Source organism: Dermochelys coriacea, chromosome 11 (assembly GCF_009764565.3).
Source record: "Dermochelys coriacea isolate rDerCor1 chromosome 11, rDerCor1.pri.v4, whole genome shotgun sequence".
NCBI lineage: Eukaryota > Metazoa > Chordata > Testudines > Dermochelyidae > Dermochelys > Dermochelys coriacea.
Window position 1 is genome coordinate 65,904,205 of NC_050078.2, and position 21,998 is coordinate 65,926,202.

At 42.2% G+C, this 21,998-nt stretch overlaps 1 protein-coding gene across 50 annotated transcripts in view; it reads left to right on the top strand.

Annotated features, from left to right (window-relative positions):
• Window positions 1–21,998, top strand: part of MAP2 (microtubule associated protein 2) — a 344,721-nt gene that overhangs the window by 238,852 nt on the left and 83,871 nt on the right. For all 50 annotated transcript variants that reach the window (XM_038421402.2, XM_038421391.2, XM_038421395.2 and 47 more), the window contains one exon: window positions 1,826–2,107. In XM_038421402.2, the coding sequence (XP_038277330.1) occupies window positions 1,846–2,107 (262 nt within the window). In that variant the 5' untranslated portion in view covers window positions 1,826–1,845. The remainder of the gene's footprint in view (window positions 1–1,825; window positions 2,108–21,998) is intronic.

Genomic DNA, 21,998 nt, shown 5'->3' on the forward strand with positions numbered 1-21,998 from the left:
GAGCAGGAATATTTTTGTGGGCTTCCCCATGCATACAATGCAAAAACAGGCAAATTCTTATGAAAATAATAATAATAACAAGAAAACTGGGGGCTCCCTTAGCTGCTTGCGACCCTAAGCAATTGCTTAGTCTGCTTGGGCCTCGTGCTGGCTCTGGGAGAAAGCTCAGGACAAGGACTAGTTAATATAAAACAGTATCGTATTTTTGTGGCTGACTGAGATGCATAAGTCCTTCTGTCCACCCCAATGCACTTTGTGATTTTGCTAAGCTTCCCATTTTCACTACAGCAAAGAGAAAATATTATAGGGTCTTTACTCAGTCCAATGTTCCCCAAGAAGTATGCTATCCAGTATCTAATATACACAATGCTATATTTCTGCAGGTGAGTATATATGTTAGTCACTTTTATATGGGGATTAAATGGAGTGATTGATATTTTTATTGTAAATGAATACTAATATTCTTATTTCAACAGGGTTTTTCATTAAAAGAAAAATTAGTCAGTAGCTCATAAAGTCAATATATGATAAAAGGGCCGGAAATTCTTTGCTATGTATAAGTTATCAGACAATTTAGCCTTTTGTTCTGTTCGCAAATCAGCTACAAACTGATCTGGATTCCTGTGACTACATTTGTTTATCCTAACTATCTACAGAATAGTTTTGACAAGCAATTTTCAGCCTATCAGTTGTTTGCAAACTGCTTTCTTAGACTGTTCACTCTTTGTGATTGGCCAACTATGGCTTTGTCTTCACTAATAAAAAAAAAAGTGTGTTCTTTGCATCAAGATTTTACGTCTGAGTGGAGACGTGGCGCAAGTCATTTTTAGCCTGACATAGCAGATTAGCTCGTCACGTTCAACCCAATGCCCTTCCCACCTGGGGCTGAGCTCGACGAGCTATATCCAGGTAAAAACTACTGTGCCTTGTCTCCACTAGGATTGTCCATTAAGCTAGCTAACTCTTGATATAAAGCCACACTTTTTTGTGCAGTGAAGACAAAGCCTAAGTCCCATGGTACTTTTTCTGCTCCCTGGTGGGATAAATGAAACATTTTAAACAGGAGAATAGCAAATGAGGAGTAGTGATATATTATTTGTGTTCATGCTTAAATACCTTTATTCACAAAGGCTTGTATGCAGAGCAGCTATTCCCCAAACATTTATGTGAACAAAAGAATTGTGCGTGAATGTTTGCAAATCATGAATAACAAGGGATCTAAATGTGGCAAAGGCAAAACATAGGTTCAGAATCCAAATGAATATTCATGAATATTGATTCTGCCATGTCCAGCAGTATATTATAAGCTCTTTGGAAGCAGGGAACATCTTTTTGTTTTAGCACAGTGGGGTCTTGGTCCATGACTGGAGCTTCTAGGTGCTACTGCAGTACAACTAATAATTAATAATAGTAGCTGTAGCTAAAGAGTCATTATCACATTCTCCTCCTCCATCACCAGGAGATGTCATTGTTTCCATGAGGAATGAGTCATTTGCCATTACTTATATCCAAATGTTTTTGAACTCACTGAACCAAAAACTGATTCATGAAAGATCTTCCATCAAGAAATCAGTGGCAGAAACCAGCATAATCCACTGAAGTCAATCTGAATCTGACCCATAAAGTTTAATAATCTGTTTTAAAGCAGCTCAGTCATGTGCAGAGTGAACTTTGATTTACTTTTAAACCCCTTGCCTGGCAGTGGTTTGGAGTTCCCTGACAATGTAGTTGAGAAATGTGTATGTTCTATGCTAGGGTTGTAAACAATGAGCCAGGGAAACCATCCCCAGATCACTGCTAATCTATTTTACTACTGTAATTACAGGACAGAGAAAGAGAGGAAAAATGGCAGATGATAGGAAGGATGAAGCCAAAGCACCGCACTGGACTTCAAGTCAACTAACAGAGACTTCTTCACACCCACATTCCCCTGAAATTAAGGAGCAAGCTGGTGCAGGTGCCGGACTGGTCAGAAGTGCCAACGGATTTCCATACAGAGAGGATGAGGAAGCAGGATATGGTGAACGCGGGCAACAGGGCACATACTCTAGAACCAAAGAGAATGGGATCAATGGAGAGCTATCCACAGGAGGCAGAGAAACAGCAGGTGACAGAGCCAGACTCCGGTCCACCCTCCCTTTCTCCTATAATATCTTGCTTTGAGGTCACTTTGGTCTGAAGGTGAACACATTGCGTTTTACCACATGTGCAGTGCGAGCTCTCTGAGAGCAAAGTCATGGTGTTTGCTTTTATAAGTACTTCCTTTGTGATCCTTTTAATTGCTCCACTGCAAAAAAGAGACTTGTACCATAAAGCTTTCGGTTTTGATGGGGTAGCCCCAACCCTTCATGACACGGATCATGTTTTTTTCATCTGTGTAGGTACCATGCTCACCTCATAGCAGGATCCTGACCCTGATTCAGGACAGCTGGCTATATGCTAATATAAACATTAAATAATATATGACAGTGTGCCTGGTTTCTGACTGGTGAAAGTCAGGTATAACCCCCAAGAAGCTCCGTGGATATTCTGCCGTAGGGGAGATGAGAATCAGGTCTATTGTGATATCATGAAGCAAAAAAACCAATCAGTTACTGTGTGATAATGTTCCCCTTTTCCTAGGACAAATCCTGAAATCTTTTCTCAGGGCCAGATTCTGCTACCATTCCGTTGAGTAGTATCTTACTGAAATCAGTGGGATTACTCATAGAGAAAGGTACTACTCACATGAGTAAGGGTGCCATATTCTGGCCCTCTGTGTTTTTTATGACTTTATACAGGCATATCTCCCCTTGCAATCATTGGGAGTTTCACTGGTATATAAATTGGATAAGGACTTCAGGATTCGGCCTGATGAAAAAAAATCTGATTGTGTCAAAATTAATGAAATATGCAAGACGGGCTTCTTATTTTAGACACAAACAGCAATCTTTCCTTTGCAAAACTCACAATTTAAACCCTAAATGCACAATGCAAGGGAAATTTCTCTCTTTTACAGACACTGCTGCCCTCAGTGCATGCATCCATGCATGCTAAGAAAATCATTTTAGCACCATTTACTGGCCGTTGACAGCACTTTATGCCAAACATAATTTCTCAGCAATTGGATAGTTTTAAATCTCCAGACCCCAAAGTAGTTTCATAAGAGATTGTGCTAGAAATGATAGGTCTGTTAAAAATATATAGATTTAAATGTTGAAAGATTATCCTTGTGGTTAGCAACAACTCAAAAGCCCAGAAATAAAATAAACCTGATGTGCAAGCAGTACTGCAGACATGTTCTTGCTTGTCCTTGAGTAGAAGGATCCCTTTCCCTTCCCAGGTTTCAGAGTAGCAGCCGTGTTAGTCTGTAGCCGTAAAAAGAAAAGGAGTCCTTGTGGCACCTTAGAGACTAACAAATTTATTAGAGCATACACTTTCGTCAGCTACAGCTCACAGGATGCATCCGATAAAATGAGCTGTAGCTCACGAAAGCTTATGCTCTAATAAATTTGTTAGTCTCTAAGGTGCCACAAGTCCTCCTTTTCTTTTTCCCTTCCCAGTAATCTAACTTCCTTCTATACTTAACCACAAATAGTCATACGTAGTCAGGGCCGGATTTCCAGTTAGGCACAGTAGCATGTGCCTACGGGTGCCTGCGTTCTACAGGCACCTTACCTCTCTAAAACTGTATGCAACACAAAGGTCAGCTGTAGGCTGCAGGGGCCCTGAAGATGCCGTGCCTAGGGGTGCATAAGGTGAAAATCCAGCCCTGTACATAGTACTTTTTTAATCACCCACATTCTCCCCTCCTTATATTTTATTATTATGTTGTATGCTAGGCACTTTATAACAAGTACTAGAGGAAGGTCCAGTAGTTACAGAGCTAGCCTGGGACATCGAATTGTAAAAATGGAGGGCTGGAAGGGACCTCAAAATGTCCTCTACTGCAGCCCCCTGTACTGAGGCAGGTCAATGATCCCTGACAGGTGTTTGTTTAACCTGTTCTTAAAAACCTCCAGTGATGAGGATTCCACAGCCACCCTTGGAAGCCTGTTCCAGAGCTTAACCATCCTTATAGTTGGATAGTTTTTCCTAAGATCTAACCTAACTCTCCCTTGCTGCAAGTTAAACTGATTATTTGTTGTCCTACCCTTGGTGAACATGGAGAACAATTAGTCATCAGCCCCCTATAACAACACTATACCTATTTGAAGGTTGTTCTCAAAGGCTCCCTCAGTCTTCTTTTCTATAGGTTAAACATGCCACATTCTTTCAGCCTTTCCTGATAGGTCATGCTTTCTTGGGAGGTCAGGGTTCAGTTCCCTGCTCTGCCGTAGACTCCCTGTGTGACCTGGGGGAAGTCACTTAGTCTCTCTGGGCTTCAGTTCCCCATATGTACAATGGGGACAATACCACTGCCCGACCTCACTGGGGAGTTGTGAGGATAAATACGTTGAAGAGCATGAGGCACTGAGATGCTACAGTGATTGGAACCATATAAGTACCTAAGGTAGGCCTTATAGTTTAATTGTACAATATACAGATGGGGAATGAGATAGGACAAGGCTCTGGCAGTGCAGATCAGCAAACATCTTGTTAATTCCATGATTTCTCTTATAATTTAGGTATCGCTTTCTGAGGCAAGAGGTTGGCCAATAAGGCATTTAAAGTTGAAGCAGTGTAGTCCAATGGTTGGGGCATTAGGTTAGGAGACCTAGGTTCAATTCTTGGCTCTGCCACTGATCTATGTGAGGTTGGATGGGACACTTTACTTCCCTGCACCTCTATTTACCCTCCCATGCTTTGTCTATCTACCTACTTACATTGCAAGCTTTCTGAGGCAAGGACTGTCTCTTATTACGTGTATCTACAATTTCTAGCACAATGGAGCCCCGATTTCAGTCAGGCCTTCTAGGTGCTACTGTAATACAAATAATAATAACCTAAAATACAATACATTTCTAAGAATTTATAGTTGAAAGTGCACAGGGAGCCAAGGTAAAGCAATATAATTAAACCAAACTGGGGCTTCAAATTTATTTATGGCATTTTTCTCTGGGGCAACCACAGTATCACAGACCAGAAGAAACACTGGCTGTGCTGTCTTCATGCTGTAGTCTATAAGTACAGGACAAAAAAATACTTGAATGGAAGCATAAGTACAAACAGGGCCTCTCTTCTGGTCACTAGATACTTGCCTGATCCTTTCTGATAAGAGCTCGATTCAGTTTTAAGGCTTTCAGCCTAACTAGGCTCAACTGCCTCTGATTAACTCAAGTGCCAGTAAGAAATTGAGATGTAACCCTGGCACGGTGAGGGTTAATTGAGATGTGACACTACCTGGCACAGTGTGGCCTCCCTTTGCTGTGGCTGTGGAGCCTCCTCCACTCCTGCGCTGCCCCCCATCGCAGAGCTCATGCTGTAAAACTCAAGGGCTGAGAGGAAGGCCAGCATTAGAGGTAGTCAGCTCAGACAAAGGCATCTCACCCAACTCTGAAACTGAAGGGGGAAATAACCGTCATCACTGAAGCATGTATAATACCTCACCACAAGTGACATTCTTAAGGTTGCGCCATTAACATTTACGTCTCTCTTTTAGCATCTGCCTAAGATTTACTGAGCCTGACCTCAATTTTGGAATCCTCTGTGTCAGCCTGTTGAAGTGGGTTTGACTAATCTCCGTTGGTATCGTACTGGTAATGGCTGAGTTACAGAGCAGGATCAGTGTCCTCCTTGTAAATGGAAAAAAAATCAATAGAGGGGAATTTCAGCGAGGGTACTGCTGCAGGGTAGACTCAGGGCCTGATCTTGCCCCCCAGTGGCATAAGACTGAGTGGGGCAGGGCCCAGCTTTAAGATTGTGGAATAATCCTTAGAAAGTCATTCTTGATGTTGTTTTGTTGTATAAAGTGCAAGAAAGGGCAGTAGCGTAGCAGATTCTGTGTATATAAATGTGTCCACTTCAGCCTTCTTTATTTTCCCCCATTTAACTACATGTTAAATGGCTCTACAGTATACATTGATAATGTATAGTGCTAATTTTGTAATCAAAAAGTCATGCAATACTAAGCTACATCTACACTACAGCTGGATCGGCGCTCTGAGATTGATCCACTGGCGGTTGATATAGCGGGTCTAGTAAAGACTCGCCAAATCGACAGCAGATCGCTCTCCAGTTGACTCCTGTACTCTACCCCTGATGAGAAGAGTAAGGTAAGTCGACGGAGAGTTTCTCCCGTCACCTCCCCGCGGTAACTCGACCTAAGATATGTCAGCACCAGCTACATTATTCATCTAGCTGGAGTTGCGTAGCGTAGGTCGACTTACTGCAGTAGTGTAGACATAGCCTTAAAATAGTCTATGTAAATTACATCTATACAGATACCTTTAAGAACCAAATTTGTAATCTAAAGAAAGAATGAAATCAGGCTTGGTTGGCAAGCCTTCTTGTTGAGAGGAGAGATCATGATGATGAGATACTGTGAGAACAGTGCTGTGAAAATCAGATGTTCTGGCTCTCCAAGAGCACCGATTACCCCACTCGTAGCCAGCACAGAGTGCAAGTGTTGGCAGTGATATTTTATGAATTATTTCTGTAAAATGAATGCATTCTTTTATTATCAGTTATTGAGAATAGAATAGATCCAGAAATCCCTGATTTATATATATTCTTGGAACACCCAGAATACTCATATAAATCAGTAAGTGTGTGTGTGTGTGTATGCACATACACACACACACCCCATTAATTTCAATGAATATACTGGGTGCTCCAGGAATACAAGACCAAAGCTGTCTTTAATTTCAGTGAATATTTTGGGTGCTCCAGGAATACAGGACCAGAACTGTAGCTCTCATGAAACTAACTGTTGTTATGTGAAGTATGTGTCCTTAAGGGAGTATTTCTGTATAAACTTTATAAATATGCACTTCACTGTTGAGTGGACTGACTTCAGTAGGCTTTGAATCAGTATATGCACAGTCCTGAATAATCTTGGAGTGTCTTCTCCCAGCATGCACTTGGCTCATTTAAAATCTGTGATAGTAGCACTTTGGTCATTGAAAAGTCCTGGTCAGGAATTCGGAAGGGATAGCTCCGGAATCTTACCAAAGGCTCACAACACCCTCAGTAGGTTATTCATTCAAAATCCAACACATATGTAACTTGCAAAGGACTTTAAATGATCAAACTTGTTTAGTATGTTTAAAATGTATTTGTTATTGAATTTCTTTTTTATTCAGTAATGTGATGACTAATCTGTCCAATTTATATAATTGGAGGTAAAAATAGCTGGATTCATTGTAAAATCTTTTCCTTATAAGCCATTTTAATGTGTTATTATGTATAATGACTCAGTTAATTGATCTCTTTCTTCATGATATACCTAAAGTAGGGCTATAACATAGGGGGTTTGGATTGCTCATGTTGTTACCTGTTGAATTACTTTTTAACAACTTGAGAGAGTTTCCAGAATGACATTATCAGAGCCACGGGATCTGGGCCGGAGTACTTTGTTGTCTTGTCAATCGATGTCGGAGAAGTAATGGCTCTTTGCCAATGTGCCGAATGCTGGTCCTGCCAGCCTGACAAATGTGGAGTGCTTCACTGATCTGCACAACCCCCCAATATTCGGGGAGAGGACAGGCTGCTGAAAAATTACAGCAGAGACCATCGCCCAACAGTGAGACGAGTGACTAGCCCAATCTCCCTCTCCAGAGAATATAAATCCACCAGAGAGGTGTGTGGGAGGGAGTACATGAGAGATGGTTGGGCTCTGCGGTGAGGGGGTATATGGTGTTTTGGTGGGTGATAAGTGGATGGGGGCCCAGAGATTGGTAAAATATGGGCAGTAGGTGACACAGGAGGAGAAGGGGAATGTAGAATGATTAGGGGAAATTGGAGAGGTAACGGGAGGGAGTTTGGAGTGAACTTGGGGCTTGAGCGGAGAGTGAGGCTGAAAGGAAGGATTGGGAGGGATACAGAGCCTGGGGTAAGGAAATGGAGAGACTAGCATAAAAGGAAGGGAGAGAGAAAGAGTTTGGTGGCAGAGGTGGAAGAGACAGAAAACAGTAGAGAAACAGAAGAGACACACACAAAAAGGAAGTCATGACAGTAAAAAGAAAGGGATGAAATAATAGCTGCCCTGCTAGAAACAATGAACATCTGCCTCAGGGAAGCTAATTCAGGGCAGTGAGGGGAGAATGGCCTGAAAAGAAACCTGGGGAGAAGCAAGTCCTGTTACCCTCTGAATTCACATACGTCCTGATTGGGCTGTTCATTTTATAGAGTGGTTCATCGTGATCACCGCTGCTTGCTCAGCCAAACTCCATGTTTCAGAGTAGCAGCTGTGTTAGTCTGTATTCGCAAAAAGAAAAGGAGTACTTGTGGCACCTTAGAGACTAACAAATTTATTAGAGCATAAGCTTTCGTGAGCTACAGCTCACTTCATCCATGGAGACATTTAAGAAATGTGTTTACAAAACTCCTCCCTGACCCATTAGTTTGTAAACAGGCATTAACTCTCTCCAGAGAAGCAGCTGGGGATCCTGCACTGAAGGGCCGTCCTGGCACGGTTAGTAAATCTGAGGAACAGAGGCAGTGCGTACCTGCAAGTTGGCTTTGAGACTCTCATTTCCCAAGGAGAGAGACGGTGATCAAGAGCACGCTCACGCTCACTTTAACCACCTTATCGTATCACACGGACAAAGCCCCCCGATCCATACTAGTGTTTTCCTGCACGCTGCCCTTGGTTGCTTAGGCTTCACAGTTCACAGATGCTGCCAGGCCTCCTGGTTGAGGAGTCTGGCCAGGGTCCCCGACCCCCACAGAAAGGCACCCGTAGTCTCTTCAGCATTCTAAGGGCCCGCTGCCCCTGGCAGCAAATACACCATGCCAGGAGTCGAAGCTGGCTCTTCCACATGGCAGCACTCCGTTGTTACATCTACACAGCCCGCAGCAGTGAGCCTCCCAGCGCAGTCAATGGACCCAGTCTCATAGGGCTCACACTAAAAACAGCTGTGTAGATGCTCAAAAGCTTATATAAGCAGCCACTTTTACAGCTGCCATGGGTTGTGTAGACATACCCTGTGAGGACACTGAACTACCGGTCTGCCTGGTAATAGTGTACTCCTTGGGTCAGAAAGAATATCACCGCAGTAAAACAAAGTAACATACAGTGTAGGGTTCTCATGTCTGTGTCTGGCCCCTGCACTCCCTCCTTATGAACACGGGTTTCAGAGTAGCAGCCGTGTTAGTCTGTATTCGCAAAAAAGAAAAGGAAAGCTTATGCTCAAATAAATTTGTTAGTCTCTAAGGTGCCACAAGTCCTCCTTTTCTTTTTTGCTTATAAACACTGTAACCTTGCTCCAGGCAATGCTGAGAGACCGCACTGCCAAGTGGAGTCTGAGCCCAGTCAGGTGGAGCAATTGTGCACAATTGCTTGTGCTGATTCTGCAGCACGGGGGCGTGATTCAGAGACTTGCTCAAGGTCACTAGCACTTAGTACTCAGCTGGGGCCTGACCCAACTCCCACTAAAAACCAATGGAGAAACCTTCCATTGACTTTAATGGGAGCTGGACCAAGCCAGCAGCCCCAAAGAGCGCTAGAGCACCCTCTCCCCACTTTGACTCAGGCACGTCTGCAAGCCTGCTTCCAAAAGCTGCTGCATTTGTCCAGCCTGATTGGGAGAGTCTACATGAGCACAGTAGGATGTGTATGCCAGCTTCCCTCACAGTGAAATTCCCTCAGACTGGTAATCAGTTTGTCCTTGATACATTCATACTTTTATCCCTCTGATCACTTCCCTAATTTAATCTTCCTTTCTCCTACCCCATCTCTGTCTCACTCTCTGACACGTGCACACACACACACACACACAGCCCACTGCTGGTACTAATCATGATACTTCCACAGCACCAGCGAGCAAGCAAATGGGGCTTTTGTTGGCATCAGCCTTCTGCCCTCCAGGGGAGCTTGGACAGTGGGAGTTGATGATTTTGGCAGTCCCCACATTACTGCAGTATTTCTCCTCTTCATTCAGCTATTCACACTGCACGACAGCCCTTGCAGTTTTGAAGCTGACATAGTGTTAATAGAATTAAAACAGCGTCTTCAGGCTCCAGCAGGAATTGTATAACATCTGGCATGCGGGGGGAGATCTCCCTGCCTTTTGTTTCAACTGTGCATTTTCAGTTGGAATACATTTAGAACAAAGTACAAGGGATAGGAGAAGCAAATGAAACAGCTCAGAAGAAGGAAAATCAGTGAGATCTAAAGATAAATCTGATTTTTGTGTTTACTCCCTTTCATTCCTTATTTTTAAAAAGCTCAAAGAATACTTCTTATCATTTCATTGCTTAGTCCCACAGGGACGAAGCTTTAATTAAGCATGCCAGTCTCTTTCCTTTTCCCCAGGAAATAGTGATAGTAATTACTATACACCATGCATCGTGCTTGCTGATAGACACTAGCAAACATACATTGCATTTCACAGATCTGAAATTCATGCATTGCGTGTTAGAAGTAACATGAATCTCATTCTCTGTGACATCTTGTCTGACATGATCAGACATGATCAAATTATGTTGTTGGAGAAGGCATAGACAGAAGCTTTAGAGTGCAAGCTCTTTGGGGCATTCCTTGGGAAATATTTTTCACCATTCTCTGTTAAGACTCTTGTATAGCTCCTCCTCAGTGGTTCATTTGGAAGGGACTGGGAATGAGGCCAGGGTAATTCTCCCTCCCACTTTCTAAAATAGCTGTCCCCTGGCTCTGTTTGTTTAATAACTGCTGCAAATGCATTTGCCCTTGCCTCGGTCTTTTTCTGTGGCTTACATGATCATTTGCTAAGTTTGGTAAGATGTTCAATTTAGTTCAGTCTTCACCCATGTTTTGTTTTCCCCCTCCCTCTTAGGAATTTCATAAATCAGTCACTGTCTCTTTGGGGAGCTATATTTTAACTCTTTGCCACCCCTTTTCAGTACATCGTGCAGTTTTTAAGATCATTTATCTTCTCTGCGCTGACAATGCTGTCATGCTGCCTGGATGCTGACTCTTCGTCTGCTTCAACATATAGAAAAGTGGTGAGGCAGATTTTCGAAAGTCCTCAGCCAGACTTCTAGAAGAGTTCAGCTCCCATTTAGGAACCTACATGAAATGTCCAGATTTGCAAAAGAGCTCAGCACCCAATAGCACCTATTGAGAGCAGCTAAAGCTGCTCTGTGATGAATGCCTTTGAAAATCTGTCTGCTTATTTAGGTTCCTAAATGGGAGCTGAGGTCTTTAGAAAATCTGTCCCCAATGTAGGTACTGATGCTTTTGAAAAGTCTGTCCAAGAATGCCTAAGGGAAGGATTTTCAAAAGCTCCTAAGTGACTTAGGAGCACAAATACTTTTATGGCTGGGATTTCCAAAGATGCCTGAGGGAGTTAGGCACCTATTGAAATTCACCTGTCAATCATCTAATGCTATAAAACTCCTTTTAAAATTCCAGCCTGTGCTTCTAATCATTCAGGCACTTTTGACAATCCCATCCTACGCCACCCTTCGTATAATAACTCCATGGAAGTTACATTCACATACATCAGGGTTGAATCTGGCTGGAAGAGACAATGAATGAGTTGTATTGGTTAAATAAATAAATAAATTGGCCCCATTTATTATTTTAATTAGTTGTAATATTTTCTTTCTTATCATGTTAGCATACTAAGAGAACCAGGAATAAATAGCTAAGATTCTTTCCCGATGGAGCTGTGAGCTGAATACAACTCTGTAGTCATGGCAACAAGAGGGCTAACTTGTTGCAGTTGATGTTCCCAGATAACATCGTAAGTAATGGCATTGGGAAGCCCATTCATATAGCACCTGGAATAGCAAGGCTGACATCTGGATGAAACATCTTTGACAACATATTCTTCCAGCCACACTCTTAATACATGATATATCCTAAAACCTGTATTCACAGAAGCAGCCTTTTAAAAAATTCTAATGATGCTCTTATCATTCTGGTATAGCCAGCTTCTACTGTGAGGATGTGAAATTGACAGATCACTGCTGCTTTTGATTCTGTGCTTCATCCTTCACTTGCGTGAAGAAGGAATATCCTGTCAATTAAAGTACACTCAACACTCAAGAGGCAGACCCTGGTTATAGTCACTACTGTGGGCTGATTTATTTATTATTGATAATCCCTATCCTCCCTCCTTGGACAGAACTTTGCGTTCCAGTGTTACTGCCTCTGTCCCACATTAGTGGCTGGTCTAGTTGGAGTTTTGACACTCTGGCCTATTGCAAAGAATGAGGGGAATCTGCTTCTGCCATTACTAGAGTATCAGAAGTAGTATGATTAATATTACAGTAGTGTCTTGAGGCTTTAATCAGGATCAGGGCTCATTGTGCTAGGAGCTGTACAAACATATAGCAACAGATAGTCCCTGCCCTGAAGAGTTTAATCTAGGTAGATAAGACCCACAAAGGGTGGGAGGGGATATTGCGGCACAGAGAGGTGAAGTGACTTGCCCAAGCTCACACAGCAGTAGTGGCAGAGCCAGAAATAGATTCCAGGGGTCACACTGGGTCACACTGCTCCTCCACAAGAGGTGTCTCTCTATCTCTGTCTCTTGCAACTGTCTTGCTCATCCTTGAGGCCAACAGCAGTACTCCTTAGCAGTGCCAAGAGCATTTGTACTGTGAATGGCTACCTGTCTCCCCCCTCAAACCCCTCTGCTTGTCATCTGAGCTCAAATGACCAAGGAGCAAGAGAGCTGAGGGTGCTCTTACTCAGCATCTCCTGTGCATGGCATGCTGCCAAGTCACTTTGCTGATTCTTCATTTGCATAAAGAAGGCTGAGAATTTTATAATGATTATTTTTAAGTTGTATCACAGCAGCAGCCAGGGCCTAGTGCAGTTGGCCTAGTCAACAGATGCCCTTTGTGCTACATGACCCAAAACACTTAGGAAAATGCCATCTCCCACCCTGAACTTGCAATCTATGTTAGGGCAATATACACAACACCAGGAGGGGTTGGGGAAAGGGTACAAGGATACCAGAAATTAGAAAAAGTAATTATATGAACCAGCCATGGCCCTGGTTCAAGAAAGCAACCCTGTTCTGGAAGGGCACGTAAGCATGTGCTCAGCTTTAACTATGTGGTTAAGTCCTTTTGGAATCAAAGTTAAGCAGGTGTTTAAATGCCCTTCCTGAATCAGAGGCCATGTGCATAAGTGGATGGAGAACAAAATGTCATCTGAGCCTGTTATGGCCATTTTAGCTTATTTAGCATTCGCAACATGCCGCTGAGAGAAGCTGAGGCTGGAGCAACTTGTCAGTTCTCCATCAGACGTTGCTAAATTGATGGCTGCCGATAGCTCCAAATGACACAGCTGGCTCAATCAGGAAAGACAGCCATCATGACGCACCCTCGCTCCACTGTACCAAGGGCAGTGTCTCTTCTATTTCTCTCATTCAAGCAGAACGAAACCTGTTTGCTTTGCAGCATGGCAAAAACGCAGGCCTGCATTACAATGTTCAGCAGGGAGGGATGGTGGCAAGGGGTCTTTAGATTATCATTAAACTTCATTATCATCTTGGGCCATGCTAGGATATAATCTCCCATCCAAGTGCAGATCTGAGGCCAGAGGATTTGGCTGACAGTCAATTAAACAAACATAAAGCTTTGCTTTTCATTGGTTCTGACAGTCCTTGTAATCTGAGTTAAAATACCTAGGTGGGTGAAATTTTGCAGGTTTTCCTTTGACTCCTTCCAGAGAGGCAGGCAAATTCATCCCTGGAGTACCTCCACTGGCTGCAATGGCTGACTGTGCCCCACGAGGATTCGGTGTATATTGCTTGCCTCATTTTAAAGTTTCCATGTCCTTTGCTAGCAGCCTCAGGCAGTTATGAGCTTTGTGGTCCCTGAGGATCCTGGTGTGGGGAAGCTCTGCCAATGTTTACCGCTGCCCCTGTGCTAGTCATTAACCGAGTCACCTATATTCATTTCAAATCACTTTCTCTCATTTTCCTTTTATGGTAACTAATGTTTATGGTTTGGATGCACTATTAATTCACTGCTAACCACAGTCGCAAACCCAAATGCAGGGCACTGTGTGTTAGACCAGCCTCTCTCCAGCACAGCCAGCCGCACATACTCCCCCTTTCCCCACCCCAGATACGTATCTAGTTAAATGTAGGTACACCATGGTATGCAAGATTAAATATATGCCTATTCATACAAAGCAAGAGATGCTCCCTAATCTCCCAAGCAAAGAGGGCTGCCATCAAACCATTTAAAAAATAACAAATCACATAAACAAGCTGCTGTTGCATCTAAGAATGCTGGGGGGTGCATATTTTCTCTTCCACGTTGCCATGCCAACATCTCAGTGCACTGTCTGAGATTTCTTTTTGAGCTCCGCTGAGAGCAAGTATGTAGTCTGGGAGCTTATTTAGCATTCAGAAGTAGACCGCTGCAAGCTGAACAGCCTCTCTGCAAAGGTTCTGAGCTAGATTCCAACTGTCTGACAAAGGAAATGAGAATCTTTTTAGATGTTTGCTTTTCAAGGTTAGGGGAGTTAGAGTAGATAGGGAGAGAGATAGGGTAAGCATGGCCATTGACTCCCTGTGTGACCTTGGGCAAGTCACTTAAACCTCTCTATGCTTTGGTTTCCCATCTGTAAAATGATGATAAAGGCATTTTCCTCTCAAAGTTGTTATGAAGCTAGGTTAGCTATGTTTGTAAAGCACATTCAGATCGGGCACTGCAAAAATGCCAAGTCTTGATTTATTTATTATTATTCCATTCATGCATTGCATAGAATATGCCAAAAGAACTGTCAGGTGCAAGGAATTGTTTGATGATGTGCACAAAATCAAAACACCAGGCCACAATTGTGTAGATCAGATTGTGTGAATGAACCTCCTCCTATCTTTGGAAACATACTTAGTGAAAACTTTAAAGCTATCTGCTGTGCAAAGAGTAGGAAAAGTGAAAATGAGATAGTATCTCTAAGAAAGAAAACCTGATAGCTCCTTTCAGAAAATCATTTTAACTTGGCACTGAGTAGATTCAATACTTTACAGAAATCAATTTCACTCAGCGCCAGGGTATATTTTAGCGGGGTGGAGGGTAGGGTGAGGGGAGGAAATGGGTCACATTTCATTTCTTGAGACTAATTTATGCAAGTACATGATCAGTTTGGTGCAGTTTTCAGATACAGTGCTGTCTAAAGTGTTGATAAAACTAACTTCAAGCTCCTGCTCCCATACAGTGCATGCTTCTAAATAGACAGAAACGTTAATAAAGAACAGCAATTTCAGCTGCCTAAACCATGGAGAGATGCTGGTAGAGCTGATGTATCGAAACTGATTTCATTAGCGCAATAGGTGTGTTAGACTGTATGCTAGAGAAGGGGCCGGTTCAGCTACAATTATTGCATAATTTCAGTGTTGAACTCAGTGCAATGGTGCCCATGCTGACTGCTGGTCAGCTGTAATGTTAGGAGAAACCAGGCAGGAGAAACTGTTCTGATCTATCTGTTATCTTGGTACAATCCCCCCTTTTTATTTAAATATACATTGATATTTTAGTTGATTATCATATCAGTCCCTCATTCTTTTCTTTTCCTCTCAGTTTTCTTTCCTTCTCCCTTATCACTTGTTACTCCTCCTCCCCCTCCCCCCCCCCCCCGCTTTGTATCCTTGGGCTTTCATAGCTCTTCCTCTCTTTTTCGTCCCTTTTCCCCTCTAATGTCAACATTCAAAATGTCCCTCTAGGTCAGCATTTCCCACTGCTCACAGTGAACCAAATCCTGGTCCCAATAGATTCCACCGGACAGAGCCCTCCTAGGCACCATGGAGATAGAAGCTAGTGCAAATCCTGGGTGTGTGGAGGAACCAGTTCTGCCTGAGAGGCATGAAGAGTTGCTTAGAGTTGGCACCGAGGAGTGTGTTTGCACGTGTTTCTTGCACCTCCCCCTATGGAATAGATGCAGATCTCCTTCTTGCCCCATCCACACTGGACCTGATTCTCTTCAGGATCAATCAACTGTGTGTGAAGCTAGTTACTTGCTGTCTGAGGTTTATATGCTACAGACTACCAGATTAAACAATTTGATGGGTCAGAATTTGACCCAATGTTGCTTTTATTATTGCCTTGGTATATAGTTTTAAATCAAAAGAGATTGGCCAATACCCATTTCCCCTTCATTTGCCATACAGGATGCTCTTTATTGAATCAGGATCATAAATTCTTTCTCATGGTCCCATTACATCTGTTTTAATCTTCTCTGATCCTTTTTTACGTAGGGGTGGGCGTTGATTGTAATATGGCCAGGGGTGGGAAATGGCATTGTAAACAGTCAGGGATCAATCTGGGTCAGGGATAATGACCTAGCCGGGCAAACTCCTTAATAAGTCCAGTCTCATGTGGACAGTGCCTGCACAGAGAGACAGTACAGAAAACATGAGCAGGACAGAAACCTCAAAAGGGAGGTGAATTGCTCTAAAACATACTCAATTCCTTGCAACTTTGGATTCTTCCATGGGATTCGAATAAGTTGTATGCAAAATTCTGATGGAATCTGCTCTGCTGAATCTACCCTCTGTGCATGCGTATAAATATGCAACATCATTCCTTGCAATCAGTAAGAGAAGGACGTCTGCCTTGATGCAGTCAGGGTAGTACTTTGGGAATTAATGCTCAGAGCCGATTAGTTGTGCAGCTGGTGCTGCATTGCAGGGCTAGTTGCTTAAGCAGTGTCTGACTGGTAGTGTGAGCCTTACGGGGAAAAGGGCATTTTACTACTGCATTTACATGTTACCGCACCTCTAATGGAAAGTATCAGAATTATGCTGCACTGACAGAAAATGATTTTCAGTCACTGAAACAAGGGATAACAATAAACCCCGTGTGCTGGATGTTAATGTCAATGTTACCTTTTAAGCTAAATGCAAGATGGTTTGTGTGACATTCTTTTATATTTTTTTAAAAAAGGTTTCAGGAAACAACATGAAATATAATTAAATTATCTATGCAGGATAGTGAAATGGAGCTTTAAGGGTCAAATAATCTGCTCAGGTAAATGGCTGCAAGTCTAATGACTTCAATGGCAGTTCATCCATTTGCATCAGCAGAGCGTTTGGCCCTTGAAATCTGCTTATTTAAATAAATTAAAATGCATTGAGGATCAGAAAAGTAAGTGTAAAAACAAGATGTTGGTTTCCCATATTTAATCTCCCTCAATGGATCAAATATCAAATTCTGTATTGGATTTGCTGTTTTGAAGTCAAAGCATTTTTTCCTTTGTGATTACTGAAGGCTGGTCTTTATTTAGAAAAATATAGCTGTTTTCTTATATATTAATGACACCTTTAGCTGGTGTAAATCAACATAGTTCTACTGAAGTCCATGGAGTTGTGCTGATTTGCGCTTGCTGAGGGTCTGGCCCAAAGTGTTTTTAGTATCACACTTCAGCTGGAAATTGTGTTGATGGTGCATCAGACAGAATAGCATACAGCTTGTTTTTCCTGCATCTATATTGGCTCTGGAGTGCTGGCAATAGTAAAAATGTTGTTACAGACAGTAAACTTAAGAAGATATGACTCGGAAGATACAGGGAGAAAAATATGTACAGTAATGAGCAGCCATTTTTAAAGCATCACTTTATTTAACTTTTATTTGACCTTTGTATTTTAAGGAGATGGTAAAGGAACTAATCCTGTGATGTTCTGTTCTGCAGCCAATAGACAACATTCTGGGGCATTTGATTAATGAACATACATTGTGTGTGTTTGGGGAGATGGGAGGCGTAGTTAATTAAAGCTTTCAAGATGGTTCCTGGCACACAGAATGAGTGGTCTTTTTTGTATTTGGCCACTTGTGTGCCTTGAGATTTGGAGTTTCTGTTGTACAATCTTAAAATAACTGTTAAAGAGTCTGACATGGATCAGGGAAACACACAGTAAGGGCAGTGAAGCTGAAACACATATTGAGAAGAGCCAATAGAAGGTGATGGAACAAACCAAGGAGAACTGTGATCACAGGGAAATCAAGTTGAACGAGAGGGCAACTTACTTGAGAGCAGAACTGGAGACCTAGAATTGAAGACATATAACTGGTGAGAAAGAAAGGAAGGGAGATTCTGATATAGGAGCTGGGATAAACTAAACAATAGAACAAAAGAGAGGAAGTGGAGCCAGGACATATATAAGAGAAAGAAAGGGAAGAAGTGGCTGGTGAAAGGCAGACACTGGGAAAGAAGATGGGGTGTGGGGGATGGAGAGGTGGGCAGGAGCAGACTAAAGAGGAATGTGACTTCAAGAAAGGAGATCAGTAGACCAGGAGATGAATTCAGCAAGAGAGACAGACAGAAAGTCCAAGACTTTGCGGAGACTGGAGGATATTTTACCAGAATGATTAATTAGGTTTTTAGGCATTGATCCCACAAATGAAGATTATTGAGATCATAAAGAGAGAAAGTTAGGGTCAAGATTCTTTCTTCAGGGAATCAAAGTCTGTCATCCTTAGGAAGTAAACTTCAAGGCATCCAATAAAACCCCTTGATACTTTCACCAAAGACAATTGCAAAATATTTAATTTATCGATAAGGGCCAAGAACTCTGAAGAGCAGCGTAATTCATGTCAATTCTCCATCAAATGCAAGACACAATATCATCCTTTTATAAATGCTATATTGTATGAAAATTGTTACATTGTTACATCAATGTCTAAACCGCGTGATGGGCAGTATCCCACACAGTCTAACCCAAAAGGGCTGGTTCGCTGCCCAGGTTCATCTTGAAAATACAGTCAAAAGCCTTGGAGAAGTCATCCAGTGCCTCCCAGTAAATACTGTAAAATAAAACATGGGGTTCAAAAAAGATTCACCATTGCCCTGCACCTTGTGCTGTCAAATACTCCAGTATAAAATGTAACCAAAATCAGGATGGTAGCACCTAGTTTGCATTCCATTTGCACTGTTATAAGTGAATATTGCAAGGGCTGAACAAGGGTGGATTTGGTTTATAATGTCAGATATGCCATCCCAGTAGAGCTACGAAGATTTGTGGCATTGCAGAATCACAATTTTGAGCGTTCCAACGGAGAAGTATTTGTGTTACCTAAATAATCCTGTTTTGCTTGTTGGTTATACAGTTTTGAGAGCTAAATTAGTCATTCAAGTTTGTTAGTCTCTAAGGTGCCACAAGTACTCCTTTTCTTTTTGCGAGTACAGACTAACACGGCTGCTACTCTGAAACCTGTCATTCAAGTTTGTTTTTCGCCATTGTGAATGATGCAATAGTAAATAACTGTTAAAGGGTTGATAATTGAGGGGAGGTGTGTTGTGGTGCTGTTTATTAAAAAATAAAAGTTCTGGTTTAGGAGGCTAACTTGAAACCCTACATTCTCATTATTTGCCTTTTACATCCGCCTGCCAATTATTGTGGATGTTACTGACATCAAAATCAAGGACCTACTTATAAATTAATATTTGCTCCCACTAAATCCATTTGAGAGCAAATATGTGAATTCTGTAAAGTTAAGTTAATTTAAAAAAAATTTAAACTCGATCATGTACTATGAGGGAAATGTCTGGTTTTGTGTTGTATGAGTAATTTGTTCTCTTTTTGAATGCAACTGTACATTTGTTGTTTCCATATAACATCAGAACAAAGGGGCGTATTCTCCATTGGTGTTTATCAGCATAGCTCCAGTGACTTCCCCAGAGCTATCCCCATTCTACACCAGCTGAGAATATGGCTCATTGTTTTAAAAAAGTAGAAGCAAAAAAGCATTCTTCATCACCAGGTCAGGGAGAAAACTCTTCCAGCAATAGGACTCAGATAAACCATGTCATTCTAGGATTTTTTTCATAAGCACTTTACAGGGGTGTTTCTTTTGTGTGCTTGTCTGGTTGTTTGTTTTTATAAGTCCTGGACTGGAAGTGAGGAGGCCTCTGTTTTATTCCTGGCTCTGCCATTGATTCTCTAAGTTAGGCAAGTCACTCACTGTAAAATTTTCAGAAGTGACCATTGGTTTCAAATGCCTTGATTTTTGGCTGCTCAGCTTGAGACACTTTGTGACATGGTCTTCAGAGACGTGGAGCGCCTGACCTGCTGATTCCCTTGCCTCCGCGTTGAGCGCTGGGTACTCAGCACTAATGAAAATCAGCCCCAAAGTGTGTGTCTCAGAAACTGAGGTGCCCAGAATTAGTGGTCTCTTTTGTCCTTAATCTGTCTGCACCTCTGTTCCCTTACCTGTAAAATTGGGGTAGTATTTCTTATCTGTTTTTGTGATCTCTGGATGAAAAGGGCTAAGTATTATATACCCAGAGACAAAAAATACATGGTTAAAACTGCTCTTTACACTATCTTAACTTTCCTTTTGCTAGCCTGTGGCATGACTGGTGAATTCTTAATTTCAATGTTTAATTCTCTCCTTCCTGTCTGTGGCATTTTTTTTTCCTGATGTCTTCCCTCTGCTGGAGGAGTTGATAGGCTTTCCTTTTTTTCTCTAGAACAGGACATCATAAATCAAATAGCTAATTCCAAATACAATCACTTGTTTTTGAGGGGGGGAAATAGCTTTTAAAATTAATTAGCTGGTAAAACACTTGTGCTAAAATCAGTCCTTTTGGGCAAGGCTTGGAGCAGTGACTGCTGAAGAGAGAATGCATGTGATGGTGGCTTTCTGAAGACCAGGAGGTTAGAGGTAGAAGGACTGCAACTGAAAGGAGAGTCCCTTATTCAGAATTCCAGCAGTGCAGTTAGTCTGTGAGGTTTTATGAGTGTTGCTTTTTAATCTGAAGATACAGGGATGCTGAATTTCCAACAGGGCAAAGTCAGTTATCATAGGAACTGAGCACAGTTGCAGAGATTACTGGAGGAGTGAGACTGTGGGCACTGCAAAGCTGGAGGAGGAGGAGGAGAAGGAGGGGGATTACATCCCATGATGAGCACCCTCTCACTAAACCCATTTACTCTGGATTATCACAGGGGAGTAAAAAAAACAAGGTGTCTGGAGTCCGATATTTATCCACAGCACACACAATACAGCCTGCAGCCTTTCCCACAGCACCCCACTGATATGTCTAACCACTTAGCTCAATGGACCACCCCTCTGGGAAGGAGAGGCTAGTTCAGACTTTACACCTGGTCAGTTCTTGGCTGCTCTGGAGAGATTGCAGACAGGGATGCCCATTAGCATATAGTGTTTATCATGATATGGACACTTGACCACTAGGGAATAGACTGAGGCAGACCCCCAGTTTATTTATCACAGGCCAGCAAACAACCATCAGATGGTAATCGCCTTCAATCACCACCATCTGGGTCAAGATTAAATCAATGAGTTAAAGGTGAAAGGCTTAATAACCTATTTCCATTCCCCTTATCCATCCTGTTTCCTGGTCTGTTGCCTCAATGTGTTTGAAGCCTCAAGGATGTTTGAATGCCATGTTGTATTTTTCACATATTACAGGGTCACTTGATGGAGTTGCAATAAATTATTTTGTAGCCATCAGCTAGCAGGTGAAAAAATGGGGCCAGATCCTTAACTGGTTAGATAGGCATCGCATCCATCAAGTCAGCAGAGCTAGGCTACTTCACAGCAGCTGAGATCTGGCCTGTGATTCCTATTTACTGTCTGTAATGCTCCTACCAAAAAATCTTTGGGTGAAATCCTGATCTTTTTTCACTGTTTGCTCAGTCTTTACTCAGGCAAAACTCCCATTGACTTCAGAGGGAGCTCAGCCTGAGTAAAGACTTCAGACTTCGGCCTTGGGTGAATGTCTAGTAACAAACAGAATAGCTCTCTGGTCTTTAGGCCTTTACTGTGAATTGCAATACAGCAAAAAAGGAATTCCACAGGCCCCATTTACATTTCAAATTAGTCATAGACAGCAAATAGTAACTTTTGTCATTCCTTGTTCAAGGAATTGATTTAGGACGTTTGCATAGCTGAGAACTGCAAACTATTCAGTGCCTTCATTGTTGTCTTATTTCCACCTTGGCAGCAATTAG